General features: G+C 42.3%; 1 protein-coding gene across 1 annotated transcript in view; it reads left to right on the top strand.

Moving 5' to 3' along the window:
• LOC112250505 (collagen alpha-1(XXIV) chain) overlaps positions 1 to 22,221 on the top strand; it is a 205,918-nt gene that overhangs the window by 114,040 nt on the left and 69,657 nt on the right. The window contains exons 26-32 of the mRNA XM_042321159.1: positions 3,238 to 3,291; positions 5,554 to 5,607; positions 10,730 to 10,783; positions 11,922 to 11,975; positions 19,586 to 19,639; positions 19,836 to 19,880; positions 21,681 to 21,725. Of these exons, the coding sequence (XP_042177093.1) occupies positions 3,238 to 3,291; positions 5,554 to 5,607; positions 10,730 to 10,783; positions 11,922 to 11,975; positions 19,586 to 19,639; positions 19,836 to 19,880; positions 21,681 to 21,725 (360 nt within the window). The remainder of the gene's footprint in view (positions 1 to 3,237; positions 3,292 to 5,553; positions 5,608 to 10,729; positions 10,784 to 11,921; positions 11,976 to 19,585; positions 19,640 to 19,835; positions 19,881 to 21,680; positions 21,726 to 22,221) is intronic.

The raw sequence follows: 22,221 nt of genomic DNA, 5'->3' as shown, positions 1-22,221 counted from the left end.
TGAAACCTTCACTCTTGCACAGACATTTAGAAACAAAACAAGCCAATTTGAAAAATAAGCCACAGGAGTTTTTTGAGCGAGAATTAAGATAACCTTTGAGTAGGTAGACATGTATAAAATCAACAGATACCATTAATAAGAAGGGGCTAGAAGTGTCTTATATGGTGAGCTACCGAGTGGCTAGGACAGGCAAGCCCTATACCATTGTGGAGGACTTCATTATTCCTGCTGCCGCAGATATGGCTGGGACATTACAATAAATTTGATTTGATTTGATTTTTGATTGCTGGGGGAAAAGGCCCAAAAAAACTATACAGACAATTTCACAACGCACCAGTGACATGAGATGTTTTGAAACAATTACTGATTCGCATACAAGCCAGTGAATTCTATGGATTACAGCTGGATGAGTCAACAGACGTGGCGGGCCTGGAACAGCTCCTGGTATACAGTCGAAGTCGGAAGTTTACATTACACTTAAGTTGGAGTCATTAAAACTCATTTTTCAACCACTCCACAAATTTCTTGTTAACAAACTAGAGTTTGGGCGTTTTACGACGTCTACATTGTGCATGACACAAGTAGTTTTTACAATAATTGTTTACAGACAGATTATTTCACTTACAATTCACTGTATCTCAATTCCAGTGGGTCAGAAGTTTACATACACCAAGTTGACTATGACTTTTGACAGTTTGGAAAATTCCAGAAAATGATGTCATGGCTTTAGAAGCTTCTGATAGGCTAATTGACATCATTTGAGTCAAATGGAGGTGTACCTGTGGATGTATTTCAAGGCCTACCTTCAAACTCAGTACCTCTTTGCTTGATATCATGGGAAAATCAAAATAAATCAGCCAAGAACTCAGTAATTGTAGACCTCCACAAGTCTGGTTCATCCTTGGGAGCAATTTCCAAATGCCTGAAAGTACCACGTTCATCTGTACAAACAATGGTATGCAAGTATAAACACCATGGGACCACGCAGCCATCATACCACTCAGGAAGGAGACGCATTCTGTCTCCTAAAGATGAAAGTACTTTGGTACGAAAAGTGCAAATCAATCCCAGAACAACAGCAAAGGACCTTGTGAAGATGCTGGAGGAAACAGTTACAAAAGTATCTATATCCACAGTAAAACAAGTCCTATGTCAACTTAACCTGAAAGGCAGCTCAGCAAGGAAGAAAACCACCATAAAAAAGCCAGACTATGGTTTGCAACTGCACATGGGGACAAAGATCGTACTTTTTGGAGAAATGTCCTCTGGTCTGATGAAACAAAAATAGAACTGTTTGGCCATAATGACCATTGTTATGTTTGGAGGAAAAAGGGGGAGGCTTGCAAGCAGAAGAACACCATCCAAACCGTGAAGCACAGGGGTGGCAGCATCATGTTGTGGAGGTGCTTTGCTGCAGGAGGGACTGGTGCACTTCACAAAATAGATGGCATCACGAGGTAGGAAATTATGTGGATATATTGAAGCAACATCTGAAGACATCATCCAGGAAGTTGAAGCTTGGTCGCAAATGGGTTTTCCAAATGGACAATGACCCCAAGCATACTTCCAAAGTTGTGGCAAAATGGCTTAAGGACAACAAAGTCAGTGTATTGGAGTGGCCATCACAAGGCCCTGACCTCAATTCTATAGAAACTTTGTGTGCAGAACTGAAGAAGCGTGTGTGAGCAAGGAGGCCTGCAAACCTGACACCGTTACACCAGCTCTATCAGGAGGAATGGGCCAAAATTCACCCAATTTATTGTGGGAAACTTGTGGTAGGCTACCTGAAATGTTTGACCCAAGTTAAACAATTTAAAGGCAATGCTACCAAATACTAATTGAGTGTATGTAAGCTTCTGACCCACTGGTAATGTGATGAAAGAAATAAAAGCTGAAAGAAATCGTTCTTTCTACTATTATTCTGACATTTCACATTCTTAAAATAAAGTGGTGATCCTAACTGACCTAAGACAGGAAATTTGTACTAGGATTAAATGTCAGAAATTGTGAAACTGAGTTTAAATGTATTTGGCTAAGGTGTATGAAAACTTCCGACTTCAACTGTATATAGTGTACGTGGTATATTATTGCGGGAGCATATTGCGTTTACGGGCCTAAGATCACCATGCTCAATGCCAAGTGTCAGCTGGAGTGGTGTAAAGCTCGCCGCCATTGTACTCTGGAGCGGTGGAAACGCATTCTCTGGAGTGATGAATCACGCTTCACCATCTGGCAGTCTGACGGATGATTCTGGGTTTGGCGGATGTCAGGAGAATGCCACCTGCCTGAATACATCGTGCCAACTGTAAACTTTGTTGGAGGAGAAATAATGGTCTGGGGCTACATCATACATTCGAGACGATTCTGTGCTTCCAACTTTGTGGCAACAGTTTGGGGAAGGCCCTTTCCTGTTTCAGCATGACAATGCCCCCGTGCATAAAGCGAAGTTCATACAAAAATGGTTCGTCGAGATTGGTGTGGAAGAACGTGACTGGCCTGCACAGAGCCCTGACCTCAACTCCACTGAACACCTTTGGTGTGAATTGGAATGCCAACTGGGAGCCGGGCCTAATCGGGCAACATCAGTGCTCGACCTCACTAATGCTCGTGTGGCTGAAAGGAAGCAAGCCCCCACAGCAATGTTCCAACATCTAGTGGAAAGCCTTCCCAGAAGTGTGGAATTTGAAATAGCAGCAAAGATGGGCCCAACTACATATTGATGCCCATGCTTTTGGAATGAGATTTTTTTGATGAGCAGGTGTCCATATACGTTTGGTCACGTAGTGTATATGCCTCTCATTTCTTTATCCACAGCAGTGTGTAGCCTTGGAATATGGCTTGTGAATACTGTGAAAAGAATGTCTGTTTTTATTGCCTTGTTCATACAACACCAAATTAGCATTTGACATGATTTGCATTGCCTCATTACTTTTTAACAACATAAAACATTGCATATACTAATTAATTACATTTGTTCAGTTTCATGTGCTCAAATTTCATTGAGGGATTTTCCCTGGTTCCTTCATGTAATTTCCTTTTACAAGCATGTGATTGCAGTTCTTTCCCCATCCTTACATCACCATTACATAGTTATCTATGACCTCTATGAACATACTGATGGGTGGGGATCATGTCTCCTCTAATAGACATACTTTACCCGGATGTTTGTATACTATTGATCTCCCTCTCTCTCTCTCTCTCTCTCTCTCTCTCTCTCTCTCTCTCTCCCCTTTGCAGGGTCCAGCGGGCCTGATCGGGATGTCAGGGGGAGTAGGAGAAGCCGGTGAAAAGGTAGCATGTTTTTTTTTAGGGCCATTAGGCTGTCAAAGTACATTGCTGTGTTCCTATTGTCTAGATTTCAACCTTCCCAAGTTCTCTCATGTCACCCTGCTCCTCCATTATCCACTACAAGACCATGGTCCTTACCTACGGAACAGAAGGAGGAACTGCCCTCCCCTGCCTTCAGGCTATGTTCAAACCCTACACCCCCAACCCGAGCCACCTCTAGTCTCTTGGCAAAAAGAAAATAGATAAATAACCTGAACTGGCACTTGCACTTAACCCCCCCCCCCCACACACTTTCTAGTTCCAACTCTACTGATAGCTACTTTATTTCAGAAAAAAATATTTCTATGTCTGTGACACAGTATGTGTTTGTCCCACCTAGCTATTTTAAAATGAATGCACTAACTGTAAATCGCTCTGGATTAGAGCGTCTGCTAAATGACTCAAATGTAAAATGTAGATTTCAGTAAACCAGCCATGTCAATGTCACACATTGAACTATAACTTGCAATGTAAAGTGGTCTTTTCCACTTTGTTGCAAAGCAAGCAAACGTGCACACACACACTCACACACATACTACACACACAGGGCTGGGTCATAAGTGAGTCATTTTAAGTGCTGATGCTGTATGACGAGAGAGACACCCTGGAGGCTGTTTCCCAACTAGTTCCTGTGCTGAAAACCAGTGGTGGTCGGTACCTTTTAAGATGAGGGAGGATGATTTTGTTTTCATGAGCATGGTCTTACTTCTTTTACAGCATGTTGGATGACTGTCATTCATATTCCATTCACCCAGTTCAATGTAACATCGATAGGTTTAGGCTATTACGTGATACTCAAATTTTCCCTGTACCCATCATGAGGTCGCTACAACCTAACCAATGAATGAAAGTTTACTTTCATCGAGAGATCTTTGAGTAATCAAGGTTTACAGACAGTGACACATTCAATGCCACCTCGCACATATCTAGCTGATCTAGGGTGTGATCATTAGTCAACCTGTTGCAAATGAGAGTTTCTATTTGGACAAATGCAGGTATGTTTATCCCCGTTTCATTCTGTTTGCTTCAGTTTAAGAATTTTTTTTTTAACGGAATCGGCGGAATGAATACACTCCCAAATCACACGCTAGCACACTTTCATAGCAGCCAGATAAAAACGGCATGATCACTTTGCTCGTTGTGTATATAACTCCTTCTTGCAACTATCTATATGCTCTCTCCTCCTCTCACCTTTTCCCTTCGCTTGTGGACTTCAGTGCACAACACATCAGCTGTCTGTGACAAGGTGAAAAAGAACTTTCCAAGCCAAACCTTCATATCATGACTGCTAACCGCTACACGCAGCCTACATCGTTGTCACCTACATACTGTAGCTACTAGAACTAATGCGTTAGTAAACCAGCTACAATCATGCAGTACAGTCTACAGTCAGAAAGCTGTTTAGCAATACATTTATAAAAGCAAAAGCGTACCTTGACTTGGAAGAGTTCCAGAGTTGGATAGGCATAACCAGCTAGCTAACTTACTGTAGTATCCCTCTCTGTTTGATCATATGATGCAAAAATGCACCATCATATAAATGCAAAAACTGAAAGTATTTTGACAGTTGCATAGATTCAAAACTTGATTGCTGACAAGCAAAACATTTTGGGTCTATGTCAAGAATGGACTGATGAAATAAATTTTCCCATCGATTCAAGGCCTGGGTTTAAGAGCTGTAAGTGCAGCGGTAGGTGGTGGGGTTTGGTGGTTTGATGTATGAAGGTTAATAATAATAATACTTATACTTGTCTGAGTTATAAATGTTTTTTTTTTTGCATTTCCCAACTCTCCCTGAGAGTGGGGTCACAGCCTGGGTCTGCTATTGGGGGCGGCAGGTAGCCTAGTGGTTAGAGTGTTTGGCCAGTAAGCGAAAGGTTGCTAGATCGTCAATCCCCGAGCTGACAAGGTAAAAATCTGTCCTTCTGCCCCTGAACAAGGCAGTTAACCCACTGTTCCTAGGCAGTCATTGTAAATAAGAATTTGTTCATAACTGCCTTGTCTAGTTAAATAATCATTTTAAAAAATATCAACGGTGACCCTGGCGCAGTTAGTGTTAAGTGCCTTGCTCAAGGACACGTCAACAGATCTTTTTACCTTGTCGGCTCAGGGATTCGAACTTCAGCTACTGGCCTAATGCTCTAACCGTTAAACTACCTGCTGCCCCGTTGAGGTTGGTTCAGGGGTTAATGATCCCTCTCCTTTCCTGTGTCTTCTGTTTCTCAGGGAGGTCGTGGTCCTGCAGGTCCATTGGGTCCTCCTGGCGAGAAGGGGTCCGGGGTAGGTACAGAACGTCTACGTATACACCACTTAGCGAGGGTGTCTGGAACTGTTGCGCTAGTGGCATTGAATGTCTGTGAATGATGTAGTTGTGGTCCATCTGAGTAGGAATGCTATTTCATATCTTTGGCTTTCAGGCCTGAGTAGCTGTCTTAGTGTTCCGTATACTGTCATTGAGCGATTCCTCATGAAACCAGGACACTGAAAAAGCATGATTTGGGGGATATTCACAAAATTTAATCTAGAATTGCCATTTGGGAGGAAGGATTGTTGACATATATTTGACATTTGTAATTAAAAGTACCAGTCAAACGTTTGTACATGCCTACTAATTGTTTTTCTTTATTTTTACTATTTTCTACATTGTAGAATAATAGTGAAGACATCAAAACTATGAAATAGCATTTATGGAATCATGTAGTAACCAAAAAAGTGTAAAACAATCTAAATATATATAGCCCCTGGTTGCTTTGATGACAGCTTTGCACACTCTTGGCATTCTCTCAACCAGCTTAATGAGGTAGTCACCTGGAATGCCTTTCAATTAACAGCCTTGTTAAAAGTTAATTTGTGGAATTTTTATTTCCTTCTTAATGCATTTGAGCAAAGAGAAATGACAGTCCATCCTTACTTTAAAACATGAAGGTCAGTCAATCAATGTCATGAACTTTGAAAGTTTCTTCAAGTGCAGTTGCAAGAAACATCAAGCAGTATAATGAAACTCGCTCTGATGAGGACCGCCACAGGAAAGGAAGACCCAGAGTTATCTCTGCTGCAGAGGATAATTCATTAGTTACCAGCCTCAGAAATTGCAGCCCAAAAAAATGCTTCAGAGTTCAAGTAACAGACACATCTCAACATCAACTGTTCAGAGGAGACTGCTTTAATCAGGCCTTCATGGTCGAATTGCTGCAAAGAAACCACTACTAAAGGACACCAATAAGAAGAAGAGACTTGCTTGGGCCAAGAAACATGGACATTAGACCTGTGGAAATCTGTCCTTTGGACTGATGAGTCCAAATTTGAGATTTTTGGTTCCAACTGCCGTGTCTTTGTGAGACGCAGCGTAGGTGAATGGATGATCTCCACATGTGTGGTTCCCACCGTGAAGCATGGAGAAGGAGGTGTGAGGGTGTCGGGGTACTTTGCTGGTGAAACTGTCAGTGATTTATTTAGAATTCAAAGTACACTTAACCAGCATGGCTCCCACAGCATTCTGCAGCGATACGTCATCCCATCTGGTTTGCGCTTAGTAGGACTATCATTTGTTTTTAAACAGGACAATGACCCAACACACCTCCAGGCTGTGTAAAGGCTATTTGACCATGAAGGAGAGTGATGGAGTACTGCATCAGATGACCTGGCCTCCACTTTCACTTGACCTCAATCCAATTGAGATGGTATGGGATGAGTTGGACCGCAGACTGAAGTAAAAGCAGCCAACAAGTGCTCAGTGTATGTGGGAACTCCTTCAAGACTGTTGGAAAAGCATTCCAAGTGAAGCTGGTTGAGCTAAAAAATGTTTTAACCTTTATTTAACTAGGCAAGTCAGATAAGAACATTCTTATTTACAATGACGGCCTACCCCGGATGGCGCTGGGCCAATTGTGCGCCGCCCTATGGGACTCCCAATCACGGCCAGATGTGATCCAGCCTGGATTCAAACCAGGGACTGTAATGACACCTCTTGCACAGAGATGCAGTGCCTTAGAGTGTGCAAAGCTGTCATCAAGGCAAAGGGTGGCTACTTTGAGGAATCTAAAATGTCAAACATATTTTGATTTGTTTAACGCTTGTTTGGTTACTACATGATTCCATATGTGTTATTTCATAGTTTTGATATCTTCTGTATGATTCTACAAAAATAAAGAAAAACCTTGAATGAGTAGGTGTGTCCAAAATTTTGACTGGTACTGTATATATGAATATTGAAATATATGAACATAACTATTGAAAAAAAATAACAATTTTATTTATCTAATTTCTCAATATTAATGTTGAACATAATATACTATTTGAGCATATCAAAGTTCCAGAGTAGGTTCTCTGCTAGTTTTAAAGTTATGGCCAATTTTATACGGAGCAATTGGCATTGGAGGAAATGTAAATTATCACACGGCTCTCCTTTCACTTGTTTCATTGCACATCCTGCAAATTACTAGAATGCTTGCAACTTGGATCATAAAATAGATCCAACTGAAACGTTGACATTCCCCTAGAGTATATAATGTTGAACAATTTGCCAAATCAACAATCTTTTTTTTTCAATATTCATGTTTATATTTTTCAATGTTCAGAAATGACTTGATTTTTTTATTTTATTGAAATAAAAATACTACATATTACAAGGCCACCCGTAATGCTTAATTTGACATCAATTGTTGTTTTGTAGCACCTACAGATGCATCAAGATGGTGTCTTAAAGGAGGCCTGAGTAAGGCCAAAATGTTACAAATATGCCGACACTGATCAATTCTTTCTCAATTATGTTTTTAAATACAAATTTCAAATATGTGTCAACAATCCTTCCTCCAAAGGATCATTTCCTTGATAAAATGTTGTGAAAATCCCCAAAAGCTTTGTCTTTTTTTGTCCTGGCTTCGTGATGAATCACTCAATTGGAGCCTCCAGGTTCTTAGTCAGTCCTGTATATTGTTAGTATGAATGCTGTGTTCCAGCTCTTCCCCTTGGGGGCTCTGTGAATGATCTTCTCTTCTGTCGCTCTGACCTGTAGCTCTCTGTCTGTGAATACTCTTCTCTGTCTGTGACCTGTGGCTCTGTCTGTCTGTGAACGCTGTAGTGTAGCTGAGCTCTTTGAGTGCTGTACTGTTCTGTTGTGTATGTCTGGTAAAAGAGACAGAGAGAGAGGCTGGCCCCATGTCATGTCCCCAGCTGGCCTACAGCCTGTGGTGGACAGGTAGACAGACAGGTCCAGGTTTGTGGATTTGGCCCCCTTTCCTGTGCTCCCTGGCTGGCTGGCTGGCTCCCTGGCTGGCTGTCCGTCGGATAAGTGATGGTGGCCCTGGCCAAATATTCCTGTCCTGTCACACAGCCACACTTCAGAGGAGCAGAACCACAAAGTCAAGGGCTTCGGGAATAATTCAGTGTTGATGTCAACCTCCTTTTCTTACGTTGTTTTGTTTTGAGAAGATGGGGAGGGAGTTTCTCTTTAAAGATTTTCTTGCTGAGCTCAGCAATTCTCCGTTAGTTGACTGTTGCCATACTTCTGTACAACGTTGGACACACACTGCTCCCTGTACGAACCAGAAGTCGTGGTCATGTTCTTTTCTCTTGTTGTGACGCTCTCTGGCCTTAGTTTGAGCTTAGTGCGCTGAAGGGGAGACGCTTCTCAATAAATCAAGGAAAAATTACATGGCCCCAGTCCACTAGAATTAACATCTTAATTTGCATATGTATTTCTGCACGTACAGTTGAAGTCAGAAGTTTACATACACCTTAGCCAAATACATTTAAACTCAGTTTTTCACAATTCCTGACATTTAATCCTAGTAAAAATTCACTGTCTTAGGTCAGTTGGGATCACCACTTAATTTAAGAATGTGAAATGTCAGAATAATAGTAGAGAGAATGATTTATTTCAGTCTTTATTTATTTTGTCACATTCTCAGTGGGTCAGAAGTTTACATACACTCAATTAGTATTTGGTAGCATTGCCTTTAAATTGTTTAACTTGGGTCAAACGTTGCAGGTAGCCTTTCAGAAGCTTCCCACAATAAGTTGGGTGAATTGTGGCCCATTCATCCTGATAGAGCTGGTGTAACTGAGTCAGGTTTTTAGGCCTCCTTGCTCACACACGCTTTTTCAGCTCTGCCCACAAATGTTCTATAGGATTGAGGTCAGGGCTTTGTGATGGCTACTCCAATACCTTGACTTTATTGTCCTTAAATAATTTTTCCACAACTTTGGAAGTATGCTTGGGGTCATTGTCCACTTGGAGGGCCCATTTGCGACCAAGCTTTAACTTCCTGACTGATGTCTTGAGATTTTGCTTCAATATATCCATATAATTTTCCTCCCTCATGATGCCATTTATTTTGTGAAGTGCACCAGTCCATCCTGCAGCAAAGCCCCCCACAACATGATGCTGCCACCCCCGTGCTTCACGGTTTGGATGGTGTTCTTCTGCTTGCAAGCCTCCCCCTTTTTCCTCCAAACATAACGATGGTCATTATGGCCAAATAGTTATATTTTTGTTTCATCAGACCAGAGGACATTTCCCCAAAAAGTACGATCTTTGTCCCCATGTGCAGTTGCAAACCATAGTCTGGCTTTTTTTATGGTGGTTTTGGAGCAGTGGCTTCTTCCTTGCTGAGCGGCCTTTCAGGTTATGTTGATATAGGACTCGTTTTATTGTGGATATAGATACTTTTGTACCTGTTTCCTTTAGCATCTTCACAAGGTCCTTTGCTGTTGTTCTGGGATTGATTTGCACTTTTTGCACCAAAGTACTTTCATCTCTTGGAGACAGAATGCGTCTCCTTCCTGAGCAGTATGGCGGCTGCGTGGTCCAATGGTGTTTATAATTGCGTACTATTGTTTGTACAGATGAACATGGTAACTTCAGGCATTTGGAAATTGCTCCCAAGGATGAACCAGACTTGTGGAGGTCTACAATTTTTTTCTGAGGTCTTGGCTGATTTCTTTTGATTTTCCCATGATGTCAAGCAAAGAGGCATTGAGTTTGAAGGTAGGCCTTGAAATACATCCACAGGTACACCTCAAATTGACTCAAATTATGTCAATTAGTCTATCAGAAGCATATAAAGCCTTGACATCATTTTCTGGAATTTTCCAAGCTGTTCAAAGGCACAGTCAACTTAGTGTGTTTAAACTTCTGACCCACTGGAATTGTGATACAATTAATTATAAGTGAAATAATCTGTCTGTAAACAATTGTTGGGAAAATTACTTGTGTCATGCACAAAGTAGATGACCTAACCGACTTGCCAAAACTATAGTTTGTTAACAAGACATTTGTGGAGTGGTTGAAAATGAGTTTTAATGACTCCAACTTAAGTGTATGTAAACTTCCGACTTCAACCGTACTTCACTTTTCTTTCTAATTGTCTGTCCTTTATTGTGGTTTCTCTTTTGGTCCAAGGGGTATCCAGGCTTACCCGGAGGTCCCGGTGACGTCGGTCTGCAAGGCCCACTTGTAAGTGTTCATCAACTTAACTAGTTAGGATGGTTTATTCTATCCTCCTCATCCCCTCAGGCGCTCTCTCTCTCTGTCTCTCTCTGTCTCTCTCTGTCTCTCTCTGTCTCTCTCTGTCTCTCTCTGTCTCTCTCTGTCTATCTCTGTCTCTGTCTCTCTCTGTCTCTCTCTGTCTCTCTCTGTCTCTCTCTGTCTCTCTCTGTCTCTGTCTCTCTCTGTCTCTCTCTGTCTCTGTCTCTCTCTGTCTCTCTCTGTCTCTGTCTCTCTCTGTCTCTGTCTCTCTCTGTCTCTGTCTCTCTCTGTCTCTCTCTGTCTCTGTCTCTCTCTTTCTCTCTCTGGGTCTGTCTTCCTCCCTCCCTGTGAGTGCTCACTTGTAGGAGAAGAGTAGTTATATTTTCCTCCTCCCAGTTGGGCTTGTGACACATAAGTGATGAACTTAATTGAGTGAAGGGATGAAATACATTGACTCCCCTGATTCCCATTTTATGTCTGGTCTAAGCTATCGTAAACACTTTAATTGCGGGATTAATAATACTTAAATCAAGTGGGAAGATTTGTCATGAATTATATTTTTCCTTCTCCTTGATTTACACTCTTAACACTTGACATTTCACTGGGTAATTCAATATCAATTATCCTCTTTCCCCACATGAATGTCTGTTCTTCCGCAAAGGCAGTACTTCACTCGACTGATTGTCAAACAGCACTGAATAGCAGCTCATTTCCTCTTGCTCATTTGGACTGTCTGTAGGCGACCGGGTAGGGTTGATAGATTTTATATACAGTAGATAGACAATGCTCATTTAGCCTCATTTAGTCCGTATAAACACTCTGACTTAATACAACATCCTCTGCAGCGTACACATCCATAGCTGGACGATCAGATCACACACCGTGTAGATGATCTTTGGCTCCATTTCAAACAGAAACCGTCTGAATTTCTATGTAATTGATTGGATAACGTCTCATCTGTGACCGTGCAACTGAATTGAGCGGTCATGAATTCTCTTGAAGACATTCCATAACAATCTCTCGCTCTCCAACTCTCCCCATCTCTCTCTCTCTCTGTCTCTCTTGCTCTCTCTCTCTCTGTCCACTCTCCCCCTGCCTCCCTCTTCCATCCCTCTCTTCATCCCAGGGTCCTCGGGGGCAGAGGGGTACACCTGGGATCCCTGGGTCAAAGGGCAGAAGGGTAAGAGAGCTTTTGTTTTTCCCCCATCCACTCTGTTACACCACTCTGTTCAGTTCTACCTGATGAGTCATCTGCAACGATGTGAGCTATGATGGACAACTGGAGCCTAACTGTGATTTAACCATATACCATAACCCTGAGTTTCCTTCATCAAACACCAGTGTAACGTTTCATCCCAGAACAGTTCATCTGAGGATGAGAGGTGAGGGTGATTTAAACAGTGTGTGTTTATTCTTCACTGGGACTATGATCACATTATTAGATGCTGACAATTGTTTTACGAGTACCGTAAAGAAGTGAGCCAGAGATGACAGGGCTCAGGCGTTAATGTCGAGCTGGTGAGACATCTTGTGGCCTGAAAGGAGTATGGCACTTACAGTACACTGATACAGTACTGTACATAGCAACCACGGATTTGACATATTTGACATGATCAAAGCTAATGGAATCTTATGATCTGTTGTGTGAGACTGCATAAGATACCCTGTCTATCAGCAGTAGTATCACTGTTGTTGACTCTAAATCAGTTGACTGAGGGCTTTTCACTATACTGGAACCCTACGTGGGCAGGGACTTCTACAGAAGATTACTGTGTCTGTACTGGTCTGTGGGTAGAGATTTATTAAAGTGGGATGTTGTAGATGTCTCCCTTGTAGAGTCCTACATTTACTGTAAATCCTTTCACAAGTGATGATGGTTTAGACCAGTGTTTCCTAACCCTGGTCCTCCAGTACCCCCAACTTTACACACTTTTGTTGTAGCCCTGGACAAACACACCTCATTCAGCTCAGTGAGGGCTTGATGATTAGTTGACAAGTTGAATCAGGTGTGCTTGTCCAGGGTTATAATAGAAATGTGTGCTGTTGGGGTACTAGAGGACCAGGATTTGGTAAACACTGGTTTAGACTACTGTGTCGAGAGTGTGAGGTGACTGGGCACTCTGCTTCAGTGACTAGGTAGTAGAGTAAGTGCCTCTGCCCGTCCGTGGTGCCAATGTGGGTTGGCACCCGTGCCAGGGGCCAGTCCAGTCGGTGCCATGGCCAGTCGGTTGCAGTGTTCCATCCAAATGTCTATTTATATCAGCAGAGAGAAGTAAAGAGGACATGCTAACGAGAGACGCAGAGTGCCCAGTCACCACGCACTCACCTTCACTGTGGTCCGCTAGCACTCTCACTTAATTTTTCATCCCTCAGTCTTTCCTGCTCTCTCATCGTCTCCTTCTCCTGTCTCACCTGAAGCACACAAACAAGATATATTAATTCCATACCCAGCAAACATGACCCCATTGGCACCACGTGGGTATTCGGGGAGCAAGGTGGGCATGGGCTGGCTTCCAATAAATAGTACCCACAAAACACCAGTCTCAACATCAACAGTGAAGAGGCAACTCCGGGATGCTGGCCTTCTAGCCAGAGTTCCTCTGTCCAGCGTCTGTGTTCTTTTGCCCATCTTTAATCTTTTATTTTTATTGGCCAGTCTGAGATATGGCTTTTTCTTTGCAACTCTGCAAGGCCAGCATCCCGGAGTCGCCTCTTCACTGTTGATGAGACTGGTGTTTTGCGGGTACTATTTAATGAAGCTGCCAGTTGAGGACTTGTGAGGTGTCTGTTTCTCAAACTAGACACTCTATTGTACTTGTCCTCTTACTCAGTTATGCACCGGGGCTTCCCACTCTTTCTATTCTGGTTAGAGCCAGTTTGCGCTGTTCTGTGAAGGGAGTAGTACACAGCATTGTACGAGATCTTTAGTTTCTTGGCAATTTCTCACATGGAATAGCCTTCATTTCTCAGAACAAGAATAGACTGACGAGTTTCAGAAGAAAGTTTTGTTTCTGGCCATTTTGAGCCTGTAATCGAACCCACACATGCTGATGCGCCACATACTCAACTAGTCCAAAGAAGGCCAGTTTTATTGCTTCTTTAAGCAGGACCACAGTTTTCAGCTGTACTAACATAATTGCAAAAGGGTTTTCTTATGATCAATTAGCCTTTTAAAATGATAAACTTGGATTAGTTTACACAACGTGCCATTGGAACACAGGAGTGATGGTTGCTGATAATGGGCCTCTGTACACCTACGTAGATATTCCATGAAAGAAGAGTTTCCAGCTACAGTAGTCATTTACAACATTAACAATGTCTACACTGTATTTCTGATCAATTGTATTTGAATTTAATGTACAAAAAAATAGCTTCTCTTTCAAAAACAAGGACATTTCTAAGTGACCCCAAACTTTTGAACAGTAGTGTGTATTTTTACATTAAAATATTCAATTAATATTTCTCAAAACAACAGATTAAACTAATTTAGGCCAAGCAATCCGTGGAATAAGTTTAGAGGCTATAATAAAATAAGATACAATACAATGTAATATTATTAATCTGCAATGTATGTTCATAACAAAGGGCAACCTGGCCTTGGGAAGCTCACAGGAATATTGGTATCCACAGTGCTCCACCAATTATACATTTTACAATGTAATAATTCTTGTGATCCCCAATGATTATATATATATTTTTAACATAAATGCACTGTAATTTAAAGCTAGAACCATTAGTTGCTGCGGCCATTTTTTACCTATTGATTCTTGAAGAATATAATTTATAAATCCCTCAGGAGCTGAGTTTTAACTGTGGTACCCCAACAGAGCCCAAAATATAAGCTTGTTTTACTCAATGTAAACAATGTAAATGTAAACAAACAGTGTATAGCCTCAAAACATTGGTAAAACGATCATTTTTATATCAGTCCCTGCATCCATAGCCGTCTATGAATTTAAGAGTGGTTACAATTCTCCAGGCCCATTCCTCGGCTTTTACACAACAGAGGGGTGTGGAGTTGCAGAACATTAGCTTGAAAACGGCTAAATGTTCTATCTGATGCCAAGAAGTGGGCCTTTAAAACCTTTGCTGAGGGGATCCCCGATGAATTTGCTATTACAAAAGGGTTCCCGGTGCCAGAAAGTCAGAGAACCCCTGACAGCCTATACGAAGCCCAACACAGGCTAACCCACACCACCCAGTTTGAGGCAGAATATAATATTTGTGGTCTTGCATTTTACTATTTAGCAGACACTCTTATCCAGGTAGACTTACAGGAGCAATTAGCGTTAATTGCTTTGCTCAAGGGCACATCGACAGATTTTTCACCTAGTCAGCTTTAGGGATTCAAACCAGCAGGCTTTCGGTTACTGGCAAAACACTCTTAACCCACAACGCTGCCTGCCGCCAGTTCTTTTGTGCAACCTACCGAGAGTGTCGTTCCGGTTGAAGTGTTCTGTTTGCGTGATGTTAAAAGTTGTTATGATTTTGTACACCGCCAATTATTAAGTCTTTAAAAATACTTAAATAAGTGCATGTGACATATGAGAACCGTAGCCCTTTGCACTCAATGGCAGATATGGGCACTGATAAACACCTAAATTGGAACGTTGTGGCTTTACAATAACATGCTTTACATGACGTCAGAGCTCTGGCTCTGCGCTTCACAGCGCTGTGTGGGTTTGACTGACAGCTGTACTGAACTTGAGCACCTACCGCGACAAGAAGTTGTCCAATCCCTCCCGCTAATTGGGCAAGTTTAGCAAATGTTTTGTTGTCAGACTGATGGAAATGCTGTAAATGAAGAGGACTCGATGTATTTTGAAAGATGAGATGTAGAGGATTATAATAAATACCGTCATACAAAGCAAGCCAAACACCCATGAGTCCAAATGTGCACTTCACATTTCCATATCATAAAACTCATGTCATCTACAGTGTCAACGTTTATGATCACTATGTCAGTTACAATATGACATGGCATCATACCATAGGTTGTTCTGAACAGCATGAGCCTATGTTTGTCTATTGAGAAGAGAATTCGTAAGAAACCTTTCAATTTAGCCCTATCCATATAGTCCAAATCCCATGTAAAAGGTTAATAGTTTCTTTAAAAAACATATCTAGTGTATGTAACAACTTGGTTGTCTATCTGAAACGGTTTAGCACATTCCCTAAATACCTTCAAGGCTTAAAGAATATGCCATATGTGCATCACATTAAATTGTAATAAATACATTATAGATAAATCAATTCCTATTAAATAAGGCTCATCTGCTCAATGTGGAAAGCCTAAATGGGGCAAATATTTTAGCCTGCGTTTGGCTCACACCGTGCCAATGTGGGCATGTTTGCTAGGAAATGAAGGGCTTATTTCAGGCAAAGTGAGGCCTGCCCTCACCAGATATGGGCTGGCCACTCTGGGAAAATGCCTTGGGGGGCCAACGTGGAGCGAATGAACAAACGAGCTTGGGGCAAATATTTTAGCCCGCATTTTGCCCACATTGTGCTAATGTGAGCATGTTAGCTTGGTACAAACATTCCTACATAGGCTATGATTCCCACAAATGTTTCTCTGCTGACACACACTCATAACACATGACACACACACATCCCATTGACTGTATGCTCAGTGTTTACTATAAACCACACTTGCGTCGCCATGCGGTTGGTAGCATTTCTTGTTTTGTTAAGCCATACTATAGTTCTCCTCAATCACCCTTCCACCCAAACAGACATGGCTAATAGACATATCTGATCTTTCCGCTGAATCACAACACACGCTACATCTAGATCACCACAGAACTTGTAGAACCAGAACGAACACCAGAGTGTTTCATTACAGTAAATGAGGAAAGCGTAGTGTTGGTAATGATTTGAATGCCCTCTGGTATTTTGGGAACATCTGTTCTGATATAAACATACATGACTGTATACTCCAGTGTTTATCGCTCGTGTACTACAGGCTAAAGTACTGTACAGCAGCAAAGCGAAACGGCTCAGGTCGTTGCCGGTCTACGCCGCCACGGGGCCAATCTCACAGTTGTTATCTTAACCCTGGCCTTCTCTTATGGTTCACCCTCCGAGCTATAAAGACATAAAGTCTGGGTGATACAATGTGTGATACAATGTTACGTTTACAATGCATTATGTCACAGTGTACGGTAGGACAAAGAGACAGTGCATTCTAGGAATAGTATGTGACCCAGTAGTAACTACAGGCTGGGAGCATACAGAGGATGCTGTCTGTTCTGTTCTCTGTCTGTTCCTAGACTACAGGTAACTGCCAAAATAAAGGAAACGCCAACAGGAATATTTTACTTTCACCCCTCTTATCTCTTTCTCTCTGATTTATTATCCCTGAGAGCAATTCAGTCTGGGAAGATGGCACGCTTGGTCTCAGGAATGTATTTTTTATTGCTCCGTTTGATGATCTTACATAACTATACAAGATATTACCTGCAGTCAAATAGTAGATATGACCCAGTAGTAACTACATGTAACTGCCAAAATAAAGGAAGCCACGCAACATAAAGTGTCTTAATAGGGCGTTGGGGCACCACGAGACGCCAGAACAGCTTCAATGCGCCTTGGCATACAGGTGTCTGGAACTCTATTGGAGGGTTACGGCGCCATTCTTCTACGAAAAATGTAATAATTTGGTGTTTTGTTGATGGTGGTGGAAAACGCTGTCTCAGGCCCAGCTCCAGAATCTCCCATAAGTGTTAAATTGGGTTGAGATCTGATGACTGAGACACTCACGCACACACACACACACACACACACACACACACACACACACACACACACACACACACAACCCTTTAGCTCCTTTGAGACCCCTCTTTCAAAGTCACTGAGATCTCTTCTAGCCATGGTAACCACAATAATGGGCAACTGGACATTTTATACTTGACCCTAAGCATGATGGGATGTTAATTGCTTAATCAACTCTGGAACCATATTATAAAATACTGTATCCCTCCAGAGCCGCCCCTAGCCGTTTGAGGCCCATAAGCAAGATTTGGTTGGAGGGAAAATCTTAAAATTGTGTAACTTACTTCATGCAATTCTACACATTTTGCAATGACTTATGCCTTGCTAATATGATATCTGAGTGAGCGTGACTAACAAAATCAATGGGATCCCCCTGGTGGTCAGGGCACGTGCCCTTTGTGCCCGCTCAGTAATTTGCCCATTATTGCTAAATTTAGATAGCTGGCTAGATTAATTTACCAATATAAAGAATTGTATCAGACATGTGCTAATTGACTAACAGAACATGTAGAACCTGCACCTAGTGTATTCTACTATTCTGATTCTCAAAAGTCAGTTTAGACCGCAACTGAGTTCCTAAAAAAAACTGGTCAGGGGGGCCCTTAGGTGCCAGAGGCCCTAAGCAACCACTTATGTTGCTTATGCCACGGCCAGCTCTGTAAGTGTTTCCTTTATTTTGGCAGTTAACTGGATATGTGGACTATGAACTACAGTAGTACTATAAACTATTACCTGCAGACAGACAATAGCTAGGGACCAATAATTCAGTCTGACGCATAATCTTTTACCTCTTGACCTACTGTCTTTGTGTCTTTCAGTTGTCCTCATTGACCTCTCGGCTATCTCTGGCTTTGATATCTCACTTTGCTCACTCAATTGACCAATTCAAACCGGGATATAATTTGAGTAAGATTTTGTATAAATGATAAGTGTGTGTGAACTTGAACAGAGGCTTCTGTGCTAAGCCATATAACTGACTGGATGAGGCGTTTGCAATAGTGCTTGTTAACTAACCTGAATGAGCCATTCACCCAACTGTAGCCTACAGCTTTAGGATCAAGTTTAAAAAAAGTTGCAATTTCCAATTCAGCTATTAAATTTATCCTTGCATTTCTTTCTTTTGATTTGGCCTGACTAGCGGTGGCTCTGCTATCATTTTGCTTGGCCTTGAAAGCCAGGTGGACATCGGAGACCCATACAATGTATCCACTCACTCACATAGCTGTGTTGAATAGTTTTATGAGTAAGAAAACACATATTTTGACTCTGTTTGACTTATTTTCCCACTGTGTATCTTTGGCCTGAACCAAGGTAAATGTCGTGTGTAGCTTAGCAGAGTCCACTATAAGCAGACAGAGCAGCACAGTCCAGTAAAGCACACACACACACTTCTTAAGACTGAATGTGGCTTTTTATGTATTGAGGACAGAGTGGGGGGGAGAAAGAGAGGGGGGGAGAGAGAGGGAGAGGGAGAGAGAGAGAGAGATGGGGTTGCTGGAAATGCCTACCTGTGAGGCAGGAGAGGAATGTTAGAACCTCAGGGAGTGACACAAAGAGGAACGGACACAATAGTCCAATCAGACAGAACAGGAAGAGCACAGCATCAAAGCAGCCTGGAGGGGTCTTATTTAAAGATGGCTATCTCCACCCTCTATCTGGGGCTGCAGAGAGGGTTTGGTGCTTGGGGGGGATATTAAGTGATCCATCTGTTTTGTCTCTATGGAACTCCATGTGTTCAAAGAAACAAAAAAAGGCCTGCACACTTCACTGCTCCCATATGCTGCTCTCAACACCAATGCCCCCATATCCCATATTGTACACTACTAAGTAGCTGTGAGTGTGTGTGGGTGGGTGTGTTGCCTGTATATACGAGTGCCGTTGTGTGATGTGATGGTTGAGTGGTTTGTAAACAGAGTTGGTTACAGAGAGGACTAAGCTGTTTCTGTGTCATAGAGACCCGGGACACACACACACACACAGACATGGCTAAGCAGATGCGTTTCCGTGTCATAGGGGCCGAGGGGTGCAGAGGGTCCACTTGGGGAACCAGGGCCTGAGGGCACCAAGGTAAACACTCTTTTAAACATATTTTCACCCTCCAAAGAATAATATAATGCATGTCCTCATTTAACCTACCTGAAAACCTTGTTCTGTGCACTCTGACCTGATTAAAAGTATCTTATTGCTGCCTCACTGAGATGTCTCTCTCTTTCTTTCTATTGCTCTGTCTCCCTCTCGATGTCTCTCCCCCTCTCCTTTGCAGGGAGAGCAGGGTGAAGGAGGAAAGAAAGGGGAGCCTGGGTTCATTGTGAGTACTCTGAATTATTTTGGGGGTCACCTGTCTGGCTTTTACTTTCTGTCACATTTTCTTGTCCCCAGACAAGAGGCACAGGCCTCAAGAACGTGTCTGATTTCTATTTAACAACAGCAATGTGTACACAACATGTGTGTGTGTGTGTGCGCGCCAGTTTGTTCCTGTGTGTCACTGAGCATGTTTCTGCAGATGCCTCTGTCCTTATACTGACTAGAGTGCACGTGGAAAAGGCTCCAGGAGACCACTAAAAATAATTGAAGTCCTTTCTGGTTCACCTGACTAATGACAGGCCAGAATGAGGCACGGCTACTTCCTGTCACCCCTGCTCCTGAAATCATTCTACAGAACAGACCCCACTGTTGAAGGGAAAATTCACCCAAAACCACTCATTCCTTTAATTTACGATGTTAAATAACACTGAAGAACAATGTTTTTTGTGAACAAATGTTTCATTTTGGCGTTGTAATGAGGTTGGTAGCAACATGGAAAATTGTTATGGAAATCTGTTGCAGCTCAATTCGACCACAAAAATCCACAATGCAATGGTCAGCTGGTTAGCAAACACTACTACACACAATAATACCAAAGACAATATCAGCATGTAACGTAGCTAGTTAGCTGTGAAATCAACTAAACACTATACATTTAGAAGTCTACATCTCACCATGTTCAACCTGCAAATGGATGAGTCTGACATTCGCAACGGCAGATATACTTTTGAGGAGATGGGGAAACGTTGCCCGTGCTACTGTACGTCAATGGGCTGTGCGGTGCATTCTGGGCGATTCCGGGACAAGGAGCGCTCTCCTCCATGTAGTAAATGGGAGTCTGTTGGGCTATAAGTACAATAAATGAACAATAAGTACAACATTACAGATATTTTCCAAGATAGTTAGCCATGTTAGCACACTGGAGTAAAGAGGCAGACAAATAGGGAAAAATGTGCTAGACCCTCCGTTAAATTACACATTTATCAAGGCAGGAATATCGCAGAAAACATGGTCAATGGCCCATTTGTGTAGGTGCCGTTGAAACCCCCCCCCCAATATACTAAACATATGTCATGCCTACATTTGAATAAAAAGGTTACCCATGGGACGCCATGAGCTAAGGTTGAGCGTGCCGTTAAGATCTGTGTGGGAGGTCGTTTTTATTTGCGGCGTGTGCCATTCTTCTGAAGGCTATATCGCGTTATCGTCAAATTAAACAACCTCCTCCAGCTCACAGTGATGAAACCTGAGCTAAAGACATAAAACACCCAACCCCTGGCTTTATATTTGCTAGTGTCATTGTCTCCAATTAGGTTGGGGGATTTCATTAAAAACACATCCTGTATATTGGGTAGAGCCATTGGCTAAAACGGCAGACCCAAAGGTCGAACGGAGAGTCAGGGGAGGTACTTGGATGAATCTAGATGAGTGTCGTGGTTCCTAACATAACGGACCAGTGCACTTGCAACATCGCTGACTCTTTGATGTCCTATGTCATAGTATTATGACTGCAAAAGGATACATTTCTGTTGAAAGTTGGACAATAAAGCATCTCCTCTATTCTAGCTTTAATACCTTCAGTGGCATTTTCCTTTAACAGAGGACAGTTCAGTTAGGAGCAGTAATGTTAACAGGTGAACTATAGTACCTCCACTAAGTTGTGGATATCCTGGAACAATGGAAGACATCCATAAGACTTACATAACACCAACAGGTGCATTTAGTCCACTAGGGATGGTACTGGTACATTCATCATGCAATTATCGTCCCTGACCCATCTATTCCATACCTTTTCCTCTTGCAGGGGAAAGCTGGCGGTCCAGGGGAGAGAGGTCTACCAGGGAAACCTGTGAGTATCTTGCATTACATTCACCTGTAGTATCTCCGTTTCCTTTGACGGGTTTGATTGAAAGGTTCTATAAGGTAAAGATACCTATCACTGTGTACAACAACACCACAGCTACATGAGACGTAACAAAAGTCCTGGCCCTATAAAGAATGTCCACTACAGCTTCCTACCTGTAATATAAGCCCTCGTTAAAAAGGTGCACTGAAACAACAAGGTGTGTGTGAAAGACACATTTGATTGATTAAAACAACCGAGAGTCAGAGGGATAAATTGAAGGGTGTGCGCGTGTGTGTGCGTGTGGGCTCTTTCATGTGTGTGCGTGCAGGCACATGTGACAGACTGTCCCATAGTGCCCAGACCTTGAGGCCTGCCTGGCTGCGGTGTGCTTCTACTCTCCTGTGTCCCTGGTGGCGGTAAACGGAGACTGAGATGTTTTAATGTACAAACGGTCTTTGCAACAAGGGGAAAGATCTGCGTTTGTGCTTAGTTAATGATG

This window comes from Oncorhynchus tshawytscha, linkage group LG01 (assembly GCF_018296145.1).
Source record: "Oncorhynchus tshawytscha isolate Ot180627B linkage group LG01, Otsh_v2.0, whole genome shotgun sequence".
NCBI classification, from domain to species: Eukaryota; Metazoa; Chordata; class Actinopteri; order Salmoniformes; family Salmonidae; genus Oncorhynchus; species Oncorhynchus tshawytscha.
Note: the sequence above shows the minus strand (reverse complement) of the source record. Positions and strands in the feature narration are given on the sequence as shown.